The sequence below is a fragment of the Gobius niger genome, assembly GCF_951799975.1.
Source record: "Gobius niger genome assembly, chromosome: 23".
Taxonomy (NCBI): domain Eukaryota; kingdom Metazoa; phylum Chordata; class Actinopteri; order Gobiiformes; family Gobiidae; genus Gobius; species Gobius niger.
Genome location: NC_136874.1, coordinates 6,734,124 through 6,757,153, shown reverse-complemented (window position 1 = coordinate 6,757,153; position 23,030 = coordinate 6,734,124). Strand labels below are relative to the sequence as shown.

General features: G+C 42.8%; 2 protein-coding genes across 2 annotated transcripts in view; both read left to right on the top strand.

Annotated features, from left to right (window-relative positions):
- The first annotated feature begins 1,832 nt into the window (after positions 1 to 1,832).
- clic5a (chloride intracellular channel 5a) lies at positions 1,833 to 5,616 on the top strand. Its single transcript, XM_079581914.1, has 6 exons — positions 1,833 to 1,906; positions 2,803 to 2,912; positions 4,015 to 4,140; positions 4,236 to 4,342; positions 4,430 to 4,596; positions 5,353 to 5,616. The coding sequence occupies exons 1-6, from the start codon at positions 1,859 to 1,861 to the stop codon at positions 5,515 to 5,517; spliced, it is 723 nt and encodes a 240-aa protein (XP_079438040.1). The 5' UTR covers positions 1,833 to 1,858; the 3' UTR covers positions 5,518 to 5,616.
- Positions 5,617 to 7,915: 2,299 nt separating this feature from the next.
- mgat5 (alpha-1,6-mannosylglycoprotein 6-beta-N-acetylglucosaminyltransferase) overlaps positions 7,916 to 23,030 on the top strand; it is an 81,536-nt gene continuing 66,421 nt past the window's right edge. The window contains exons 1-3 of the mRNA XM_079581831.1: positions 7,916 to 7,990; positions 15,220 to 15,588; positions 16,333 to 16,497. Of these exons, the coding sequence (XP_079437957.1) occupies positions 15,348 to 15,588; positions 16,333 to 16,497 (406 nt within the window). The 5' untranslated portion in view covers positions 7,916 to 7,990; positions 15,220 to 15,347. The remainder of the gene's footprint in view (positions 7,991 to 15,219; positions 15,589 to 16,332; positions 16,498 to 23,030) is intronic.

Sequence of the window (23,030 nt, the reverse complement as noted above, 5' to 3'; positions counted from 1 at the left end):
TGTTTATTTAGATGTATTTATTAGATTGTACAGATAGCAGCCTGAAAGTGTGGGGAGAGACATTGTCGGAGCAGGTTTATCAGTCTCACAATGTTGCGAACAGAGCCTGGCATGTGTGCTGTGGTCAAACCCTTCAGCCATCCTTTAAAGAGGGGGTATTATGCTTTTTTCAGCCACATAGCACCAGTCTATAGCACACTACAATGATGACCAAACCTTCTGTTGGTCTGTAAATGCAGTAAATTAGAATAACTGCCTTGTATAAAATTGCTCTCTCAAAATGGCTGTAGCAAATGTCTTGAAATAGGTCTCTGTCTCTTTAAGAACCTCTGACCCTTTCCGACACGCCCCCTCCACACGCTGTCTGTGGCATCAGTGGGGAGGGGGTTCTGCTGAGGAGCAGTGGTTGGTTACTCGGCTGGTGACGAAAGGTCGGAGGCGTATCCTGGAGGTCGAGGGCGTTTCCTGAAGGAATCAGGCGTTTTATCCCTAAAATGGCCGCCATCAGAGTTTCTACAGATTACTCGAAAATACGTGAATGTGCTAAGGCAACACTTCAGGCATGTTTTTAATGAGGGAATGACTTAATAACATGATGTAAAGCTTGAAAAAGTCAATTTTGCATAATACCCCCCCTTTAAGACCAGTGCCATTTCTTGATACTATGGGGTTAAGACGAAACCGACACAAAAAATTCCCACATTAAAGGAGTAATCTGTTGAAACTGGGAGCTGTGTCTCACATCAAATGACCTTGACTCGTGGGGTTCCCCAGGGGTTGATCCTGGGCCCCCTTTTATTCAACAATGTGGCATTCAGATCTAAAATAAGGTGTAGATATTGATTAAAGTTAATTTTTGTGAGTGTACAGATTTGGTTAAAGATTGATAGTCGTTCTCAAAGGAAGATTAGGGAAAGACATTTAGAAAGTTGTCGGAGCAGGTTCATCAGTTTCACAATGCTGAGGACAGAGCCTGGCATGTGTGCTCTGATCAAACCCCTTGGCCATCCTTTAAGACCAGTGCCATTTCTTGATACCATGGGGTCAGGAGGGAACCTAGACAAAAATATCCCACATCAAAGGAGTAATCTGTTGAAATTGGTAGCTGTGTCTCAAACCAAATGGACTTGACTTGTGGGCTTCCCCAGGGGTTGATCCTGGGACCCCTTTTATTCAACAATGTGGCATTTAGATCTAAAAGAAGGTGTAAATATTGATTAAAGTTAATGAGGGAAAGTCAGGAGGGAACCTAGACAAAAATATCCCACATCAAACCCAAAAGATAGCATTAAGGAGGAACAGCTAATCTTTTTCATTTATTCATTTAGATGTGCTTGTCATTTAGATAAGATAATGATTTCAGTTGCCTCATAATAACAGTGATATGTCAGGCCATTACATCATAAATGTAAGTACTTAATGTAAGATATTGTTATTATTCATTGTACATTATAGGTATTTGTCAATTTAAATACAATTAATTAATACCTACTAATAAGCAATGACATCAAATAGCCACTCACTCAGCAATGTTTGCCATTACACTAAGTAACCAAAGCTTCCGATCCTTCTCTCTCAGACATGAATAAGTCAAAAACATGTATGACACTCTTTACCCCTGACGATTCAGGATGATTCAAAGTCACCCGGCCCTGTCTCTCCCTCTCTCTCTCTCCTCTTGGGGGTTATTTTTGGACAGTCACGCCCCGGTCCGGTACAAGTTGCACCCCTGTCACACTTTACACTTTGCGGCTCGTGACTGTCCTGTACTCGACCAGGACTGGCTGCTACAATGGGACCAGACCCGGTTTGGACTTGGCTCTAGACTCGTTTTGAGGATTTTTTTTTGTTTGAAACAATGACGGCTTCTGGAGACAAAGATCCTGATATTGAACTTTTTGTCAAGGTGGGATTTTAAGAGTCAGATATGTGTGGATTTATTCATCTTTATTTGTGCATTTTCATAACCTCCCACTGAAGATTTACACGCTTTAACATTAGTTCTACTAACTTTTGTTCCTGTTGTTTTGGTTGTGGCCCCTTTAATGCTGTGCATGCCTTGTTGTTGTTGCCGATTTTCCATGTGTTAACCTGACACCCACGTGCACACACAATCTCTCTCTTTCTCTCCCCTTATCAATAAATTAAGACCAATACATTAATATTGATAGCTAATGATTTGAATCACATCTTTCAATTTCATTTTAGATCATTATTGCTTTGTGTTTTGGGGATAAAATGCTTTAAAATTGAAAATAAGATCATAAATATTCATTAAAGTTTGTGTTGGAACGTAGGCTATGACAGTCTATAGTGTCACCGTATATTATGTAAATGTATTCACTGATCATTTGATACAAAACGCACAGCAAATATCAGAATGGGCAGTGAAGCAGCTAATGGAAGTGTTGTGGATTATTAATGTCGGACCTTGGGTCTCATTACAGTGTCCTGTTGCAGCTTTGTGCGCACACATTCTACACACGTAATGTTATTATAATTATTGAAGTAGAAGTATTTCATTAGAAGTGGTGGAAGCTGCGGATGGAGAAGGAATAATGGTTGTAGAAATGATTGTGGTGTTGCTTTGTATTCAGATGTATGGTTAATATTCAGCTGCAGTGGTAATAGTAGTAGTAGTAGTAATAGTAGTACACTTGACTTGCTACTTCCTGTTTACGAACCGCTGCTTGGTGACCACACAGACTGCAGAATAAGATGACTATATATATTTTTTGTTTGTTTTTTGTAATTTTAACTGGCTGATATGTAAACCCTGTGTTTGTTTGTGTTTACGTCCAGGCGGGGAGCGATGGGGAGAGCATCGGAAACTGCCCCTTCTCCCAGCGCCTCTTCATGATCCTGTGGCTGAAAGGGGTCGTGTTCAACGTCACCACGGTCGACCTGAAGAGGTGAGAGAGGCCGCGTCGAGTTACACTGTACACAAACGGGAGGTCAGGAGCACTTAGCAGCTTCGGTTACGGATCGCACGGACCGGTGTTAAAGTCAAACGGTGCTGTGATTTGACCAGGGCGCTGCAGGCGCTACAAGCTACACAAATCACTACCACTTCATCAGCCTCCTTATGTTTGTATGGAAGGTATGGAGATGGCATTTCCCTCATGTATAAATGAGCACATGTGCAAACCCTCAACTCAAATGATTTAGCTTTGGGATCCACCGTTACCTTCGCCATGACCAAAATAGAAAATAAATGTATGTGCAATGCAAAATACTGTATTTTCCCACAAAAAAAAATCATTATTGAATAGCTATTAGATAAGCCATTAAAGTCTTAACAAGTGCATTTCTCCAGTTCAGCTCTACCCAAATCCTAACGCTTCTGGAAATGAGCCTATAGGTCAGAATAATGCCTCATTTGAAAGCTAAGACCTACAAAACTGATCTAAACGGATCTTTGTCCCACATGGTTGGCCTGTTGTTGTCACTTTTTTTTTTTTATTCTTTTGTTTTTCAATCACTTTTTTGTGGCTTTTCTGTCACATTTTCATCGCATTTTTATGTAAGTCACATGACAGGACTTGGGGGAGTTTTTAGTTGCTCTTTTTTGGGTTTTCATCGTTTGCGTCTCATTTTTGTCACTATTTCCACACTTTTTTCCAAGAAGCTTTTAAATTTGAGTCATTTCAAACTGGAGGAAATGTGCTTGGTTGGGGTGGGGGTTAAGAGTCATTAAAGCTGAAATTATGATCCAAACAACTGCCATTTTAACAGACTTTGGTACTGTTTCTCCTCGTTTCATTACCTCCATTTTGAAAAAAGTTTTCTGGGAAAGGCTTGCGTCGCAATCCACTCTACTACTCAAAATTATAGTGATATTAAAAGTCCTTTGCCAACTTGGATCTGTCTGCTTTACCAGGCCTTTCATGGGAATCGTTGCTCTAGTAATTAAAAATTCATCAAATACTCTAACTTGTGAATGGTGTAAAGTGACTGAAACTCATGGATGATCAAAACCATGCGTCCCTCACTCTAATGTCTGCTTGTTCTCAGGAAACCAGCGGACCTCCACAACCTGGCCCCGGGGACACACCCTCCGTTCCTCACCTTCCAGGGGGAGGTCCTGACTGATGTCAACAAGATCGAGGAGTATCTGGAGGCCGAGCTGGCGCCACCGAAGTACGAATCACAAGCAAAAATATAACATACCCTATTTTCCGGACTAAAAAGTGCCACTTATAGGGAATTGATAATGACGTCTGTATCTTCTTCAGATATCCCAAACTCGCAGCAAGAAACCGGGAATCCAACACAGCAGGGAATGATATATTTGCAAGATTTTCAGCTTACGTCAAGAATACTAGGCCGGATAAACATAAAGGTAAAGTTTCGAACAGCAGCTGTAGTAGTCTTTGTCCGAATCAGGACACGTGTGACTAAAATACACTAATGTTTTTCTTCCCTACAGCTTTGGAGAAAAGCCTGGACAAGGCACTGTCACAGCTGGACGAGTACCTGGTCAGTCCGCTGGCCGATGAGGACCACAGTGGCCACGAGTCCAAACGCAAGTTCCTAGATGGAGATGAGCTGACTTTGGCCGACTGCAATCTTCTTCCTAAGCTCCATGTTGTCAAGGTAAAAGAAGAGGATTTTTTATTTTTTTTATGTGTTTGAAGGACTTGAGAGGGATTGTGAAATTGTGATAGTGGACAGAGCATCTCCAGGTCTGTTCAGGTTTGATCCTGGTTCGGTACTTTTGACCTACATTAGTTCTGGGTTATAGGACTCCTTTAGTACCATGTTCAGTGCAGGTCTTGTACGGTATTTCCAGAGGTCTGTCATTGCTCAGCTGTGTACTGGAATCCTGGCTTTACTGGAAGGTTTACTCAAACTCCAGAAAAGGTCGGACTCTGTAAACTGTCTGCGTGAGGAGAGGTGGAAAATGAAACTCATCTTCAGCCTGAAATGTTTTGCAACAGCGACGACGACGACATGAAATGGATGTTTCATTCTAATGCGTTTCAACTGGCTCCTTTTGTTTGTGAAGTCTGGAAGAGGCGGCAGACTTGCATAGTTGAGTAAGTTGTATTGTATTGTTTATTGTGCCTATTGTCTGGCATCTGGTCTTTTGTTCGTGTTGCTGTCTCACAAGCCCATGAAAGGAAATACAGTGTTGATGCAAGACACAATAATAAATTCATTCATTGCTTTAGACTGGGTTTAATCTTGGGCTAGACCTGTTTTCTCCTTTGCTCTTATGGGGTGCACCCTCAATATCAGTGGTACCAAAGCCTGGGTTTAGACCTGGTACAAGGAACAAGAAAGACACCATCAATAATGTAATGTATGTGTCATAATGTTTTGGCTCATCAATGTATTTTCTATATTCAGGTGGTGGCGAAGAAATACAGAAACTACAACATCCCGTCCGAGTTCAGAGGGGTGCTGCGTTACCTTAGCAACGCCCACAGCCGGGACGAATTCAGCAACACGTGTCCCGCCGACGAGGAGATCGAGCTGGCCTATAAGGACGTGGCCAAGAGGCTGGGCAAATAAGCTAGACATAACAACAACAACAAGAAAAAAAACACAGACTGTATATATAGATGGACACTGGACACTTAAGTGGGTCTTTCCAATGTTTTTCTGGCCCCAGTTTTCCATTTAGTGCATCCAATTGTGTCTCTACATCTGCGGGATATTGGATTTTATGCTATGTTGCAACAAAATCAAGCAAAGTAAATTATATTCCTGGTGAAATTTCATTGTTTTCTTGCAAATACTCCATCTTTATATACAGTCTAGCACACAGCTAACCACTGTTTTGAATAATGTCTACACTGTGTTCCTCTGCAGAGACAAATTAACAACGTACAACTGTGAACAAGTACATTTTCAATAGCATATAGTTGTAATTCCCTTATTATGCTGATTTATTGGTTGCATTCTGAATTGCAGAGCAGCAGTCGTTGACTATATCCGGCCTCAGCCAAAGTAATTAATCTTTTTATTGGACACTTCCCATTTGTTTTTGTGTCTATTGCATTGTTTTATAATCTGCTTCATAATGCTATTCCATGTGAACTGAAGATGCTTGTGTTTAACAAAGGCAGTAATGAAGTGTATTGGGAAACAGCCCACACTTTTGATGCTATTATGATTTAATTCTTGAGTGCCCTGGGAAAAGCTAACCCTCGCCCGCCTCTGCTCCTACGTCTGTAAATTATATATGTTTAAATGTAACATAGATGTACAAGGTAAGTTATGAATAATAGACAGGCACCTATGCAAAGCTTTAAGGCTGATATTAGAACATTGTGTGAAACATGCTTTTCGAAATCTGCAATGATAGAACCATGACGCTATTGTGTATATGATGATTATTTGCATAATAAATCTATTTTCTCAAAAACTGCGCTGGCCTTGTTATTGCTCGGAGAGTATAGCTCCACGTAAATGGTAAAGAAAGACAAATGACATTCACAGAAATAGGTTAAAGGTTTGTTGCATGCATACTTTCAGTTTCAAAATGGCACTGAATATAAAACATGAGCTGGGCAGCCTTTTCATATTGGTTTATACTGGTTTTAAAACATTGGATAGACTCAAAGCATTAGATTCCGATTGGACAATTGGCAGGCCTAACGTTTAGTAAACATTAACCAAAAACTCCAACATACCCTTCTTTTTACCTCTTAACTCCCGCCTGAACTGAGAGATCTTTTTCCTCACGTTATCAGATATCAGATCTAATTTTTGTAACTTTTTTGTCATTTTTTGGTCCATTTTTGGTCCATTTTTTATCACATTTTTGTCATTTTCTTTGGTCATTTTTTGGTCACATTTTGTCACATTTTTGTCATTTTTTTGGGTCATTTTTTGGGTCAATTTTTTGTCATTTTTTTGTCATTTTTTCGTCAATTTTTTTAAATTATCTTGTCAAATTTTTATCACATTTTTGTCATTTTTTTGTCATTTTTTGGTCACATTTTGTCACATTTTTGTCCTTTTTTCTTCACATTTTTGTCAATTCCTTGTGACATTTTTGTGACATTTTCATCATTGTTTTCGTCTCAGTTTTATCACTATTTTCACACCTTTTTTCCAGAAGCTTTTGGATTGGGGTAAAGCCAAACTGGAGAAAATGTGCTCTGTTCAGTTGGGAGTTAAGGGGTTAAACGTTTAAATGTGTTTAAATAAGAAGCATTATACATGTCATTCTCATACTAAGCTGCAATTACAGCGCATTACCAGCAGAGGGAGGCAAATGCTACACTTTTAAAAGACGAACAGGCAGGAACTAGCAGTTAGGGAGCGTCAGTCATTTTGCAATTAAAGGTTTATATTAACAATACTTATATAAACAAATAAACTAATCAATTAAAGAAAAATAGAAACTGTGCCCATATATTTAGTACGGTGTCATCCACAACTGTTATTAGCTCTTATCTAGCTAACAAAATGAAGAAAAATTAAAAGTATTTGATTTTATTGCATTTGCACGCACGCTTGTGTATCATCCTATGTAGATTTTAGTTATATTTATTTGTTTTAATTGTTTTTAAACTGTTAAAAATGTCATGTTGATTGGTGCACTTTTGGATATTAGGGCCCTGAAGCAATGTTTGCTTCCATGTCCGCCACAAAATTAACGCAACAAAAAACAATCCCCTTCAAATAACCTTTGGAGGTTTAAATTACTCTTTTTGAATAGACAACTTATCTACACAAACTCCACGGATAGTTATTATGCAACGTCACAAAAATGCAGCGATTCCACGATTTCCGTCATTTTTCGTTTTCGCTCGGGGGCGGTAACACGCTGACGGTCCCTGCGCTCGTGCTGTGGAGTGGGCTGAGCGTTGAGCAAACACACTCGTGCTCTCCGCCTGAAGAATCTCATCGCTCCAGTCCTTCCAACACCACCTCGACGCCTTTCCCCCCGCCGTCTCCTTCTTTCGGACATTTCCACAAACTTTACCCCAGGTGAATCGCGAATCCCGTCCGGCGACTCCATACCGAAGCCTCCGTAAGTCATGGTTTTGCGATGCGAAGGCGGCGGGGTGCGATTTTTTCGGGGCGCTATTGTTGAAGCTAGGCGGCGAAACAGACGCAGTGTGTGTGGATGGGACTTGTCATTGCGGTGCGTTTTGTTGTCATGTGGGTAAAGCGGCTGGGAAATAGCAACCAGAGCCCGTCCTAAGCCTCAAAGCGAAGCTAATAAAGGGGGTACGGGAGTATGCGGTGCCTACAAAGCGGCTAGCTGCCTTTATTATGGGTAACAACATAACGGTTAAAGGCTAATGTCAAAGCTAGCTGCGTTTTACAACCATTTGGGGACGGTGGTGTTCACGCGCAGCTGAGGGCGCAGGACTCCCGCTTGTTATTACACGGTGGCGAAGGCTTTTTGACGGCGGCTGTGAATGAATTACGAGGGAAATCTCACCGTCAGCAGAACAAACAGTGTTTTAGATTTGATAGCGTCGCCATATGGTTAAAGTAAGGACGGGCAAGCAAAGGCACAGCGCGTAAAGCCGTCACCGTGGAGACGTTTTGTCCTTAACCTGTTATTATAATCACATAAACTGCACCCATGTCTGTTTTGTAGCACGTGTTATAGATGGCAAGGTTGAAATTGAAAGTTTAGCTGGTTAAATGATGCATGGATGAGGTTTTATTTCCGCATTGAGAGGGAGCAACGTCTGGAAATGCTTGTGCGTTTTGGCATTGACGTGATAAAAACATGCCCAACATCATATCTCATCGTTTGCATGTTTTGCTGTAATTCTTGTGATGGATTTGGACAACAATAACCTTTTTCAACCCCCCCCCCTCCCTTACACACACACATACTCATGCTGTAGTGTAGTCTGGGTGAGCTCATGTTGAACACAGGCTGCTTTACTATCTTGAGGTGTTGCACTGACGCCGGTATAAAGAGCCTCTTTGACGAGATTTTTTTCTCTCCCCCCCCCCCTGGAGCTCCCGGGATTATAAATCGAGGGTTAAGGGAGATTTGAAGGCAAGAAATCACATGTTAAATGGGAGTTAGTGACTATATGCTGGAGTGAAAGCTGCGGTGCTTCTTGGTGAGGGAGATGATACAAGATTTAAGTGTGGTGTGATCCTCTATTTGTCTTCTTTATCACGGCTTTATTCTATCTAGCTTCATTAAGTGATGTCATCTGCAAGTAACAAACTATCTTGTCTCCATGGGGTTAGAGATAGAGACGTTTTGTATGTGTGATTGCAGCTTTAATGCTTCATATTAGTTCAGCAGTTAGTCAAAAGGCATTTCCGTTTTCTGACCGAGAAAGAAGCACCTGTACCTGTTGCTCCTTACTTCTTAGTGAGAGTACAATTTTATGTAACTTCTGCCATGCTCTCTTGACAAAAGGAGATCCGCTATCACAGTGAGACTTCTTCTCCCGCTTTATATAAAGGTTGAGTCAAAGATAGTAAAGAATTGATGTGAAAACATAAACCTCAGATTGGAACACAATCTAAATACCAGCCCAAGGCCTCGTTTTGATGATAAAGAACCTGAGAACATTCGTCTGAGTAAACGCAGCCTCCTCTCTGGTTAGTTTGTCGACGGATGGCACGCGGTGATGTGGAACATTTGGCCTTTCTCTATTAAAGGAGTCTTGTTTTCTCCCAGGCCGCACACACCTCGCCGCTGTCCGTGCGGTGGATTTGATTACCGATCGCTAAGCCAAAAATTGCAGCCTTTCCACAGCCAGCGATCCCTAATGTGATGCGACAGTGATGGCTGCTGTTATTTAATGCCAGCCTGTAGGATTTGCTCGAATTTGAGTTTTAAAACAGCCTGATTCGGGGCAGTCTGGGCTAGTTTTCTGTTGGCATTTATACCTCGCTAATCTCTCTCAGTCCAATTGGGAATCGGTGCTTTTGGAGACATACTTGAGGGGATTTTTGCTAAAGAAGGTTATGAACTTCAGTTGAAAGTAAATGGCATTTTGAAGTGTTAAATGTCACAGAGTTAAGACGGCAGCAACATATTAGCCAGGCTAGTTAAGTGAAATAAAAAATCTTAATATTTGTGTATATTAGTAGTGACAAAGTGACTTCATAGGTGCAGCATGGGACCTTTGCTTTCCCTCACAGTGGCCTCTATGATGCTCCAGAATCAATTGTTTTGGGGTTTCTGGCCAGTTTCACGCACGGACCCATAAAACCAACTGATCGTGGAGCGTCATAAAGGCCTCTGTGAGGGAAAGCAAAGGTGCCATGCTGCACCCATAAAGCCACTGAGTCACTACAAGGTCAAATATACACAAATATTAAGATTTTTGTTTTCACTTAAAAAGTTGCATAGTGCACCTTTAACTAGCCTGGCTAATTTGTTGCTGGCGTCTTAACTTTGTGACATTTAACACTTCAAAATGGCATTTACTTTCAACTGAATGCACATAGGGCTGTCACGATAATTACTATATCGACTTGGCGTTCGGTAAATGACAGATGAACAATACCTCTTTGAGCCCATTTATTTAATATAGTACTATTTTTGTATTGTATCATTTGTATCATTGTATTTCATGTTTATTGAAGGATATTTGAAGAGAGAGTCCTTTTTCTGTCATTTTTTAGCTTTAGACTTGCTATATATACTAATATAGTTTATTTGCCATCGGTGCGGGACCTGGAGACATGAACTCGAGACATTGCGCTAGTCCTACCATTCAAGTCTGTCTATGCTTCCACAGAAGAGGGATAAATACCCTCTCAGAGCGTCATACTGATACGCAAGCATTCAGTGGCAGAGAGTGGGCGCCTGAGCACCACAGTCAAGGCTATGACAGAGATAGTACGACTGTACAGCCTGACCCAGTATGATAAATAGCGATTTAATGTTATCCTCTAACATATATACTAATATGTTCCCCATGTAAAAACAAGATACAAATAAAGAAATGCATAATACATTTCTACAAATTATGCTTTTGGTTTCTTGAACTAGTATTATGATTAAATAGATTCATAAGTGACATTTTTCTTCTAATATTTTGTCTTTGTTTGCTTCAGTTATTCTTGCAACCGTAAAGGGTGCAGTTTGAGACACACCTTTAAAATGTTATAGATAAAGTGCTTGCTCATAAGTCATAATCATAGGTTTACGATTGTGGTCACAGCTTTGTCACACTTGTTGAGGTTGAAAATGCCTGCGCTTAATCTCTGAACTTGCACTCGATTTCAGCTTGTTTTGCTTCCTCTTAAACAGCTGAGATGGTTCCTCTCTGGGCCGGACTCCGTTCCAGACAAAAGGAGACTACAGTTTTGGGCACCATGTAAAGTAGTGTTTTTCATACTTCGACTTCCTGGAGTGTCAAAGCTCACTTTCTCCTTCCAACACACGGAAGCCGATTTCAATATTTGACACTGCACTGTGGTGTTTGTTTTCGCGGGAATGCGTGGTTAACCATCTCTAACCAAAGGAGATCAGCAAATAAGTTGACCTCAAAGTCGAAGTGTCAAAAGTGGGAAGTGAGATAAGGAATTTGAGTAAGTTTGTAGGAGAACGACTTGGGGTTAAGATCTGGTTTAGACTTTGTTTGTCAAGGTTTAGAACTAGTCAATTGTCGTCCAAGGAAGAAAATGAGAGTGAAAGCTCTGTATTGATCTGACTAAATATTGAACTTAAAGCAGAACTAAGTAACTTGTTTTCCATAGTAAATCCTTTTTGTAGTCCCTCTGGAGGACCCCCTGGTGTCTCTGGCCAGAAAACCACCCTAACAACTTCCCTGCCTCTGGGTTATAGGTGCAATACACACTAATGGAATCATGAAGAAGCTAACAGGCTAGTAGGTAAAGCTAACTGTGTGCTTTAGCAGTGTTTACAGCCAAGTTTGAGTGGAAAAAATGATCTCCATTGTGTCAATTAGTTGTGGCACATTGGATAATATCCCTCTCTCCCTTTGTCTTCTCTGTCAGCGTTGTATTTACTCACGGACAATTATTGAGTACAAAAAAATGCAGTGGCGCTTATGACCTCTAGGAGCATGAGTTACTTAGTTCTGCTTTAACACTGTATTGACCAAAAAAGAAATAGATACCAGTTAGGTTTGGTAAATTGGGGCGACATGTTTTTTTAGGCCAATTAAGTGGCACACTGTGTAATAATGAGATGGGCCGGTCGTAATGTTTAGGCTCATCGGTGTGCTTCAAATGAGGAAGCTCGCAGTGTCGAGTGTTCGCACATTAGCATCGATCTGTCTGTCCCCCGGCGCCCTCCTAAACTTCCTCCTCAGACTCTGCGGTTTCGCTTTTGGTTTCGCCTGTCCCCCCCATCATCATCCTTCAACCAGATCCACCCTGTACTGGGAAGAAAAAAAAAAAAAAATCTCAAATCTTACTTCATTATGTTGCTATTTTAAGAAATTGAGCAGAACGTGCATTTAAACTCGTAGATATTCCTTTTCGCCGCGCGCCCGTTTCCGCGGAGTGTGCCTGATGAATTATTAAGAGGCGGAGTTTGTGTGAAGGAGTCCATTAAGATGCAGAGTCACTGCGGTCGCCATGGCAGCAAACACATGACCGAGGATCCGAGCCGGGTCTTCGGACACGCAAGCGAGGACCGAGAGAGACCGAGGCGTCAAGGGCAGCAGCAGGACCAGAGGGACTCAAACCGGGACTACACAGCCGGACTTGAATGAAGAGTAACCAGGGCGCTGAGAGGCGGTCTGCGCAGCCAACTGTCTGCTGCTCCACGGGCTGAAATCTCCCACCTGTTCAAGTGGGAAAACAAGCTCCGTGACAAAAAAAGAAAAACCCCAAGACGCCAAGTCCTGGGAAAGTCTGTGAGATATAAGAAAAAGACTGAGATGAAGGAGTACAGTCATACAGTCACTCACCCACCAACCAGAGGAAATGGACAAAAAGGAAGCTCAAACATTGAACTTGGGAGGTTTTCTGTCCACTCCACAATTCTGTATTTTGTTTTGCGCTTGTGTGTTTGAAAACCATCCGCCCGTTTCCGGTTGGGAAAGCGGGTCACGGTCGGCTAAAACCGGCGTCACCTGGACGTGAGAAGTCAGGGCTTTTTATCCGAGACAGAATGGATAGTTTTTCAGGCCTTATCCATCATTAATGACCGGGGCTATATCCAGAGTGCCGTGTGCCAAGCTCTACAGTCTCTCTTAAACCTGGAGCTGTGGAATAAATATTCACCTTCATGGAGCCTCTCCCCGGGTTATTTTGAGTTGGGGATAGCCCTAGTTTTTTGTCCTAGTTTGGTGCTTCTGGTTTCTACCTCTACTCCTGGCTAAGCTTTTGTTTTGTCCTGGGGGATATTATATTGTTTCTCTACCAATAGAAGAGTATAGGTGTTCATTTTTCAGTCTAGTCTCAGAAATAGGAAGATATAATGGTAGCTACCTTTCCATTATCATAAAAAAATGATCCTTAAGCTATAGCCGTTGATTGTAATGTTGACCATTGGACGTGAGTATCTCCTGAATGAGTCTTGCATCAGCAGAAGAAGCCACTATTGTCTCACTAAACGACGTGGATCACCTTTTTCCCAGCGACTTCACCATCTGGCCCGGTCTGCACCGAACAAGGGCAAAGGCTTTCTGCGTATTACTGTTAAGCCCGAACATGATTATGGCGACGATGATGCCACAATGTCATTGTTCAGGCAAATCCATCCACATAAACGTAATCCATTTACTTCCTATAGCTCAGTGGCACGCTGCTGCACACACATTTTCTATCCAGGAGTCATTTGGAATAACAAGGTTGGACGAATATCAATCTCCCTGCGCGGTCTTGTATTATTATAACATATCCCAAATGTCAAAGCCAAGACGTAAAAGAATAGCTTCATAGTGCTTTATCACAATGAAAAGAAATGCTCACAACACCCCCCCCCCCCCCCCCCCCCCCCCGCAGACTTGTGTAGCGCTGATTATACTGGTTTCCTCTCGGCTGTTGAACTATTTACCAGTCTGAGCTTTTCGGGCACTTTTCCTGTACACAAATGCCAAATGCTGCAAGGTTTTTGGCCCCCTTTCTTGGCAACATTAACGCCGTGGTGCTTACATTATTGCATAATTAACACCACGGTCTGCAGGGCTTTATCTTGTCTCTGTCAGTTAGAGCCTCCGATTGTACAGTAATGGGGAAAATGAACGTTAAGCAGCGAGGCAGGTGGGAGCAAGACGAGGCCTGTTTGCCATATGATAGTTCAAAAACTTAGTGTGGTTGGTTGCAATGAATCACAAACCTTATTACAATCTTAATGCAGTTGTGTTTCATTATTTCGGTTTGGCAGTTCATGCTTTAGTTCCATGTAGCAAAACATACCGTGAATTGTGTTTTTTTTTACTCTTTGAATGCTCTCCAGTGGCTATTCCGTGTCCAGGATACACTTTCCTCACCTCCCAATTAGAGATAGACTGATCCAGCTTTTTTTGCCACGGATACCAATGCTGGCCAGCCGATATCCGATATTTACCGATACCAAGAGACTTTTTTAAAAGTGGCTTCCTCTGAGTGAAGCATTTTATTGACTGTTCTCCATTGTAAGATCAATAGAGTCATATTTTATTGTCATGTTACGGGTCAATTATTAATGACATCTATCGATAAACTCTTGGATAAACATTTAACAAGGGTGACTTTTCTACACTAAATATCCTTGGGTTTATGACAGGCTTTAAGTTACATTAATATAAACAACTCACATGAAGTGATCTGATCATTACAAATATGTCAGATCAGTTATTTCTAAGGCTAAAATACAAACACTTGGCTTCAGCTAACTGCAGAATTCTGCGCGTTGATCAAAAATACATTGGCGAAGATTGAAACTAACTCAGTGATCGGATTCCCCAGTTGTGTTGTGTTTTTAAGGCGTTGAGAGCCAAAACTGGTATGGTTTCAGTATCGGATATGTGTAGCCGATAACCGATTTAGTATTTTTTCCAGTATCGGCTCCAATATCCAATAGCAGTATCGAGATCAATCCCTATTCTCGATCTCGTGCCAAACTTAATCCTCTTATCACGAAGTAAAAACCTAGAAATACCTTCACTACAACCACACAAACCGGAATTCATTTATTTGTGTCTTTACTGAAACTGCTGCACAGCAAAGAGGAGGAGGTGGGAGGAGCTTAGAGTCAGATCGCTTTATAATCAGGAATTTGGCTGTTTTAGATCAGTATTGCAGTTTCTAACAAGTGCAAGACTGTGATCAACATGTGTTTGACCGTCAGCTGTGTGTGTCCTTCAGGTGGGACTGGCGTGTCGAGTCGTGAGGATGCGTCAGAAAAGGAAACCCAGCCACGCCCCCAGGCCATGCCCCGTTTGAACTCCTGATCCGACCCCCCCCCCCCTCCCCCCGCCCTGCCCCGCCGCGCCATGGCCACCCCGTTTCTGTGGAAGCTCTCGTCCCAGAAACTGGGCTTCTTCCTGGTGATCTTCGGCTTCATCTGGGGCATGATGCTGCTGCACTTCACCATCCAGCAGAGGGCGACGCACGAGAGCAGCGCCGTCTTGCAGCAGCAGATCCTGGAGCTGAGCAAGAGGTACATCAAGGCTCTGGCCGAGGAGAACCAGAGCGTGATGGACGGGCCGTACGTGGGCAGCATGACGGCTTACGGTGAGTGCTGGACGTATTAAAGTCTCACGTTACCTTTCAAAGACTATAAACGTGTTGATTCCAAAGAAGGTTGATCAGATTAACCGCGTTCTCCCCACAGCGTGTTCAAAGTCCTGGAGGAAAGCAGCCCCGTAGCGGAGGCAGCTGCACACAGACGTAATCCCGCTCAGCTCAGGTCGTGAAGACGCATCAATAAGTTATTCGCGCCATTAATAGAGTCTGGTGGCCCAAAGGGAGGCTTCATTAGAAACTCCAGATTGGAATTGATCGTCCTGTAATGCCCAGAGAAACAACTGGATACTGTCAGGCTCCCGCAGATTAAACCGGCCGCTACAGGCGCTTGATATGAAATCTACAATATGGCGTTGAAGTTGTTGTTTATCGGAGGACTGTTTGTTACAGGTTCGTCCCTCCTCTGTCAGATCAATACAGCCATTGTTGTGGAGCTCTTGGTGGAACAGGTGAAGAAAGGTCTCCGGGGTCAGCAGTAGCGATGTCACTATCAGGGATAAAGATGGGCCTGGCTGACTTTCCTGCAACCTCGGGGTCAGAGCTGGGGCAGAGGTTATCCAGAGTAACAGGTGTTTGTCAGAGAGACCCGGTAGTGAGTCAGTGGTTCTCATAGCCCTGTTTTTGGCCTTGACCAGTCTCGGCTTGATAAGATTGGGATAACGCTACGGAGAGCGGCTCATTGTGCAAGGCTACTGTTCAACACGTGTGCATTTTCTTCGACTTTTTGCGCAGACCTGAAGAAGACTCTGGCCGTTCTTTTGGACAACATCATGCTGCGGCTGGGGAAGCTCGAATCGAAGGTGGAAAACATCTACAATGGAACCGGAGGAAACCTGACCAACGGCACCAGCACGGCCACGCCCAGCTCCACCAACCCGGAGAAAGTCAACGTGGCCGGTACGTTCACGTCATTACTTATTTCACATCCTCTGTAAAGCGTACGATCTCCCACAGTCTTTCCTTCGATTTAATTCACATCACCTCTGCTCACGAGGCCTGACCCCTTTTATTTGTTTCCATTGATTTTGCTGCCAGCTTTTCCAGCGAGAGTCGGTTCTTTCTCTGGTAGCTTCTTAGCTCTTTTACAATCAATTACCTCACATTTTGACCAGGGAATTGTTTAATCATTTGCCGCGTGCTGGTTTTGTTGCATCGTCGGACAGCGAGATAATTCACCTTCTCTCCGCGTGATCGAGATTGACATTTGTGGGGCTCAGTCGTCTTCAGAAATTCGAGCGGCAAAGAATATTCCAAATTGCTTTACGCTGATTGAGTTGCGTTTGATTCGTTGGAGTGTTGAAGACAGCTGCCGCGGCGCTGTCCTTTCCCATTTCGCGAAAAAGGCTTTGAATGTAGAGCAGCAATGGTTTAACTGCCAGGGCCACATCCTTGACTAATATTTGTGCTCGGATTGTAACGGGTTCAAGGGATATCTTTTATTTGTATTTGCCATTGATTAGATAAAGGAAGGCCAACAGCGTGTGGGAGTGAATAAAGCTCTGAGCACATGATAGCGTTGTCGATTGTTAATTTATTACAGGCTGTGGTAGAGGAAAGGGCTGCCAAACTGGACTTGTGACGACATCAGACAAGCTTTTGCGCAGCTTCCAAGCCTGGATAAATGTGCACTGTGTCAGGAAGGGCATCTGTAACACAACATAAGCTATATCGACATGCAAATTTGTTTATATTCCATCAGGAAAGTGGTCGACCTTGTTGCCTCATGTCTAATAACAACATTTAGCCTACTATTATTTCTAGGATTTGAATAGAGGCAATGTAGATGACAGCATAGCAACGGAAACCAAATGAGTGTTTGCGCTAATTAAACATCTTAAATGATGAGGCAAGTTAAGTTTATAATGTCTAAAAACTAAAGGTTGACCGATATATTGAGCCGATATTTGGGGATTTTACAAATGAGTAGACCGAGCGACGCAACCTCTTGGACCCTCTGATAGAGACTTCCAAAACGAGTCCTCCCACAACGTCCTCGGCTTCAGGGGAGCAGAGAAACATCGCGATGTAAATTGGTTTGCTGCAAGTTTGTTAAACAGTAACATAAGTTTCACTAAACCTCAGTTAATATGGACATTTTAAAGCACAGAAGAAGGAGAATCCAGTCGCTGAGCTAGTTTTAATAGCTGCAGTTTTAGTTTGGATCGCGGCTAGCAATGCTAATGGCAATTATTCCAAGCTGTGACAGAAACTTTGATTGAATCACCTAAAGTAATAAACGGCTGCTGTGGCCAAGGATTTGTTTTTACAGCATTATAAACCAGACATTTGGAAAAAGTATCGTCTGAGCATATCGGCATTGGCCTTAGAAAAACCCATATCAGCCGACCTCTACTAAAAACCTTGAGAATACAGAGATACATTACATTGTTTAGCGATGAGGGAAACGTCCTTTATCTCCCTATGCTGTTAGCTAACAAGCTAGCTGATCATAATAATGAAGTGAAGACGAAATAGAGACTGAAAATAAATCCGAGCCGTTACAGGAAATCAGCATGGCTTTATTTGCACAAAAAAAAATCCACTCGGAAACAAAGGGAGCACCATGAGGAAAAGAAACTGATGGTCTGTTCTTGACGTGCTGTAGGGTCCCTCACAGACGAGCTGTTTTTACATCTGCCAGAGCTGTGCCCACTGCAGAGATAAGGATCGGGACAGTGCATGTGCATGAGAGGAACTGGCTTCAGCAGCACAGCGCAGAGCCGGAGCTGCAGCTGTAGGAGTGCGCAGCCTCGGCTCGCGGGAAAGTGCCAAAGCCATGTCGTGTTTGTCTCTAATCACTGAATCAAACGCAGCAGCCCCGGCGTTAGTGTGCGAGCGCCGTGTTGACAGTGGGGTTGCGGCGGAGGTTGTTGATATCAGCGGGAGATGGGCCCCAGTCCAGCGGCAGCATGTGTCTGTCTGTTTATCTGCTGCGGCTAATCAACCTCCCCAGCACCGCTCCATCCGAGAGAAAGCCGTGCAAAATGTAATCGCTTTCATGCACCATGCGCAAACCAAACAACACACGCTGCCCCGGGCACAACACGGCGGACGGCCGGGGTGTCAGTTTGGATTTCAGTCTCTGAAAGTTGAGCAAAGTGGCTAAACTGAGAATCATTTTAACCACAATTTCACAGTCATCATGTAATGTTTGGTATAAGGGGTTTGATGATCAGGAGCTGTCTATTTGCTTGGCATTTAAATCAATGCTTAATGTATGTGAATAAAAGATGACCCCACTTCATACAGCTGTAGCGCTGTGGCCTGAGGTTAAAGCACTGGCATTGAATAGTGATTGGTCCCAAAAGCTGCTCCAGATCTTACTGTCTTTTCTTGAGATGCATTAAGTGCCTGCACAGTTGGTAGAGCTGGTCGTCTCATGATCCGAGGGTCAAGGTTTCAAATCCTAGCTCTTGTCCTTGGGAAAGACACTTCAGCCACCTTGCCTCCAGTGTCTGCTAGGAGGGTGACAATATATCTGTTTTCTGATATCGCGATATTTTGCTTGACAATATGATACTTTTTATTCTGATATCGTTACATTTGATGACGTCATGCATATTAATGAGCGACGTCCTGCATATTAATGATGCACCACATTTCACAGTCAACAGAGACCAATAATGATCAAGAATACAGTCATATTTTATATTTAGACAGTATTTAGATGCTTTAGATTGTTTTTTATATTTATAAAACAGATTAATTTTTTGATTGATTTATTCCTTTATAAGTAGGACTGTGGTTTCTTGTTTAAATTTAAATGTAAATGAAGTCACTGACAGATCTATAGACCCATTTGTGACCCAGTGTGCAAGTCGGGGATCATTTATAGACACAGAAAGGGATACAAAGCACTTGAAAAGAAATGTAAATGATGAATAGTGTGTATTATGTTAAAATAAAGTTTAAACTTTTTTTTTTATGTATCGTAGGTTATTTTTGTGCAACATATCGGTTACTGCGTATCGTATCATGAGGTATCCACCCCAAGTGTCTACGTACACTGGGGTTTTTCGATATTTGTGGCCGATTTTTCTAGCCTGGCATCCAGACTAATCTCCGATGTTTATTAATTAATAAACAGGAGACTATGATGGCGATCCTGTCGAAAAGCTACTGCTTGAGGCGGGACTAATGTGGGACAACCGAAGTGCATAGCAGCCAATGAGAACATAGTGGATGTGACGACAGAAACAGCGACAAGAAAGTTGTCGTCATTCGGACATTAACAATGGCGCTCCTGCCACACGGAGTTCAGTAAATGACTTCTGTCGTTTATGTCAGAAAAACTTAAGAATACCAGCATACTGGAGCATTACGTGAAGTGTTTGCTTGTGTTGAAAAACTACAAAGGCGCAACAACGTGACGCCCGTTCAGGGAGCTGCTCTGATTGGTCGGTAGGCTCCATATCGCTGCGTCACTTCCTTTGAAAGCGCGCAATGGAGTGTTGCCAGACCCTCTTCTGTAAAGAAGCGGAGTCTGGTTGCCGAGACTACGATTTTTCCAAGTGTCTTGTCACTCCAGCAGTGGCCGATTTTACTTTAGGTAATTCAATCTTCAATCTTTTTCGTCTTGCAGCTTTGATTCGTTGCCGTTAGCATTAGCGTACTGTTGCTAGCCGCAGCATTTTACACAGCGATTGGATTCTCCAGGTTCTGTGCTTCAAAATGACATGCACCATGTCCACATTGACTGAGGTGTAGTTGGTGAAACTTGTAGCTAACCAGTTTTCATCGTGATGTTTCTATGTTTCTCTGAGGCCTAGGGAGTTGTTGAAGTTATTAAAAGCTCTGACTTCGCTCTTTCCAATGAAAAAACGGGAAGTCTCTATCACGTCCGGTCAAGTTTCAAGTTTCAAGTTTCAAGTTTAATGGTTTTGTATAGCCCAATATCACAACAGAAGTCGCCTCAAAGGGCTGCAACAAACATCAAGGCAATAAAACAGAGCAATAAATATGACAATTAAAAGTTCAGGTGAATCCAGGCAAATATAATGTCCAAAGGTAGCGACGAGCGGCGAGGGCGTCCCCCGTCCTTAGACTCTCCAGCACGGCAAGGAAAAACTCAAAAACCCAGCAGGAGAAAAGAGAAACCTTGGGGAGAACCACAGAAGGAGAGATCCACTCCCATGGACGGACAGGCTATAGAGACCCAGGGCCGAAGGATCCCTCAGCAGACGGGCCAAGATCACAGACTGTCCAGTCCTCAGATTCCAGAATGCCGGTTCCTCCGTAGAGAGTCCTGGAGATATCGACTTTATCAGCGCTAGATTGGCCGATAGCCCATATTGTAAAATGTCCAATGTCAACCTCTAATTTTATTGTTGTAGTTCAGTGGTTCTCCATTAATTAAGGACTTTATTCATGGTTAAGGCATAATAACAGACATGATTAATCTCAAATAAGGCTTATAGTAGACCCTTTTCAGACCCGGTTTAGCTCAAATATTGTTTGAGTTGGTGCTTGGTGTAGAAAGATTGAGAATCGTGGTGTTAAATAACGACGCAAAGTACCAAAAAAGTATTGTTCAGGCTCTGGTGCCTTACTGGCTAAACCAAGTAGGCACTTCTCTATTTTCAGGGATATCAGTTTTTACAGGCAACAAATCTATTAAACTGAACGCAACTTCCTCTATTCATGAAGACTGGGTGCTATATTTAAAAAAATGATGCAAGATAAGATTTCAAATGATTACTCAAACAGTAAGCCCTTCACACTTCTTCTTAGAAATGCTGTAAAACATCCTTCATCCGTTGCAGTTTTCTGGTAAAGAATGAACGAGCTGCTCCTGTCCTGTATCGATCTGTATCTGTGTTCTCCATCGACGGTGAAAAATGATCCTCCGGGCGTTTGAAACCAAAGGCACAAGGTCGGGGACTTTCTCTCTCTCTCTCTCGGCGTCAGAAGCAAACGTTCATCTGCAGCCCAGATCGTGTGACGTAACGGAAAAAGCGAAGAAACATTATCAGGATGCGGTGGCGAGGTTGGCTTAAAAATATCCCCCCGAAATCCAATTCAGAAAAAGGGTCTTCGGTCTGTTGTTAAAATGAGCGTGAAAGTTGTTGACGAAATGCCCTCCGCAAGAGTTCCCACGCCGAAGCTCGATGGTGGAAGAAAATAAACTTGATGATTCACTCTTTTGTGTCCTCCTAAGACGACAAAACCTATAGCATGATCCCAGTTGCTTTCTTTACAAAGTAGAAATGCAGTCAAACTCGAAGACTGGGAGAAGAACAAAGCTTTATCAGCTTTTAAATCTACTAACTAGTCATAGACGCAACGTTCTGAAAAATCCCTACACGCAATGGAAAACTTGTCATCTTATCAAGATCTGGCCGTTCGGTCTTGCTCTGATGGTCCAAGATCCTGACTGTTTCACATCTGGATATATTGGGAATAACTTGATTGGGTCAGTTTTAGTGCAGAAGCCGTTTTACTCCTGGATTTAGTCAATCCCACGGCCAGTTGTTGACTTGGTTTGCTTTGTCCTAGTTTTACTCCCTCAGGTAAGTCGTGGTTTAGCTCAAGCCTCTCCTAGTTCTGTCCCGGTTTAGTCCTAGTTTAGTTCCTTTATTAATCATGGTTTAGTTCTAGCTTAGCCCCACATATTAAAGGGATCATTTCCAGCGTTTCAGCCAAGGATTGTAATGAAATAAGTTGAAAGCTGAGTGGGCTGCGGCAGGAAATCTGGTTTAACTTTTAGGCCCCGGACTCGAGGCATGTGTTTTGATCAGATCCAAGCACGTGCCCTGTTGCATGCTGGGAAGCCCCCGCTGCGGACGGTGTACTTTGACTGACTACTTACTTTCTGCAGGTGATTTCTGAGATGTGAAGTACGTGGCTATATTTCCTCCGTTGTTGCGAAATCTTGAGAAACTCGCTCACAGCTAAGAGTTAGTAAATGTTTGAAATTCATAAACCGCAACATGGCTTCCTCTACGGCAGATGTTGTGTGTTTGGCTAATGCCTCTTCTCATTACAAAACGATATGATACAATTTCCTCTCTCCGCTCCTAGCCCTGTTGGCAGATGAGGTCACGGGGCATCAGGAAATGATTCTGAACAGGAAGAAGTACCGGCAGACGGCATTTTTAATCAGATGTACCCCCTTCATATTATATTTAATCATGTCACAAGCAAATATTGTTTAATTCAATGATAGACCTTAAGGCATCCATGTCAAGCTGTGTCAATATGTCGAGATAAGTTTGTCAACACCAGATAAGTTAATTGAGATGAAGATGAAGCCCTGTAACGTTCCCTATGGAGACTCGGTCACCGTGTGCTCCTTCACCTATTGTTTAGCCTGGGCTGTGTAAACGCTATCAGATGCTGGCTGCTATAGGGCCCGGCTAATGGCGCTCTTATGCAAGGACTGGTGATCTCATCTGTTTCTGCGCCTCTGGGCTGCTCTGATTGCTTCTACT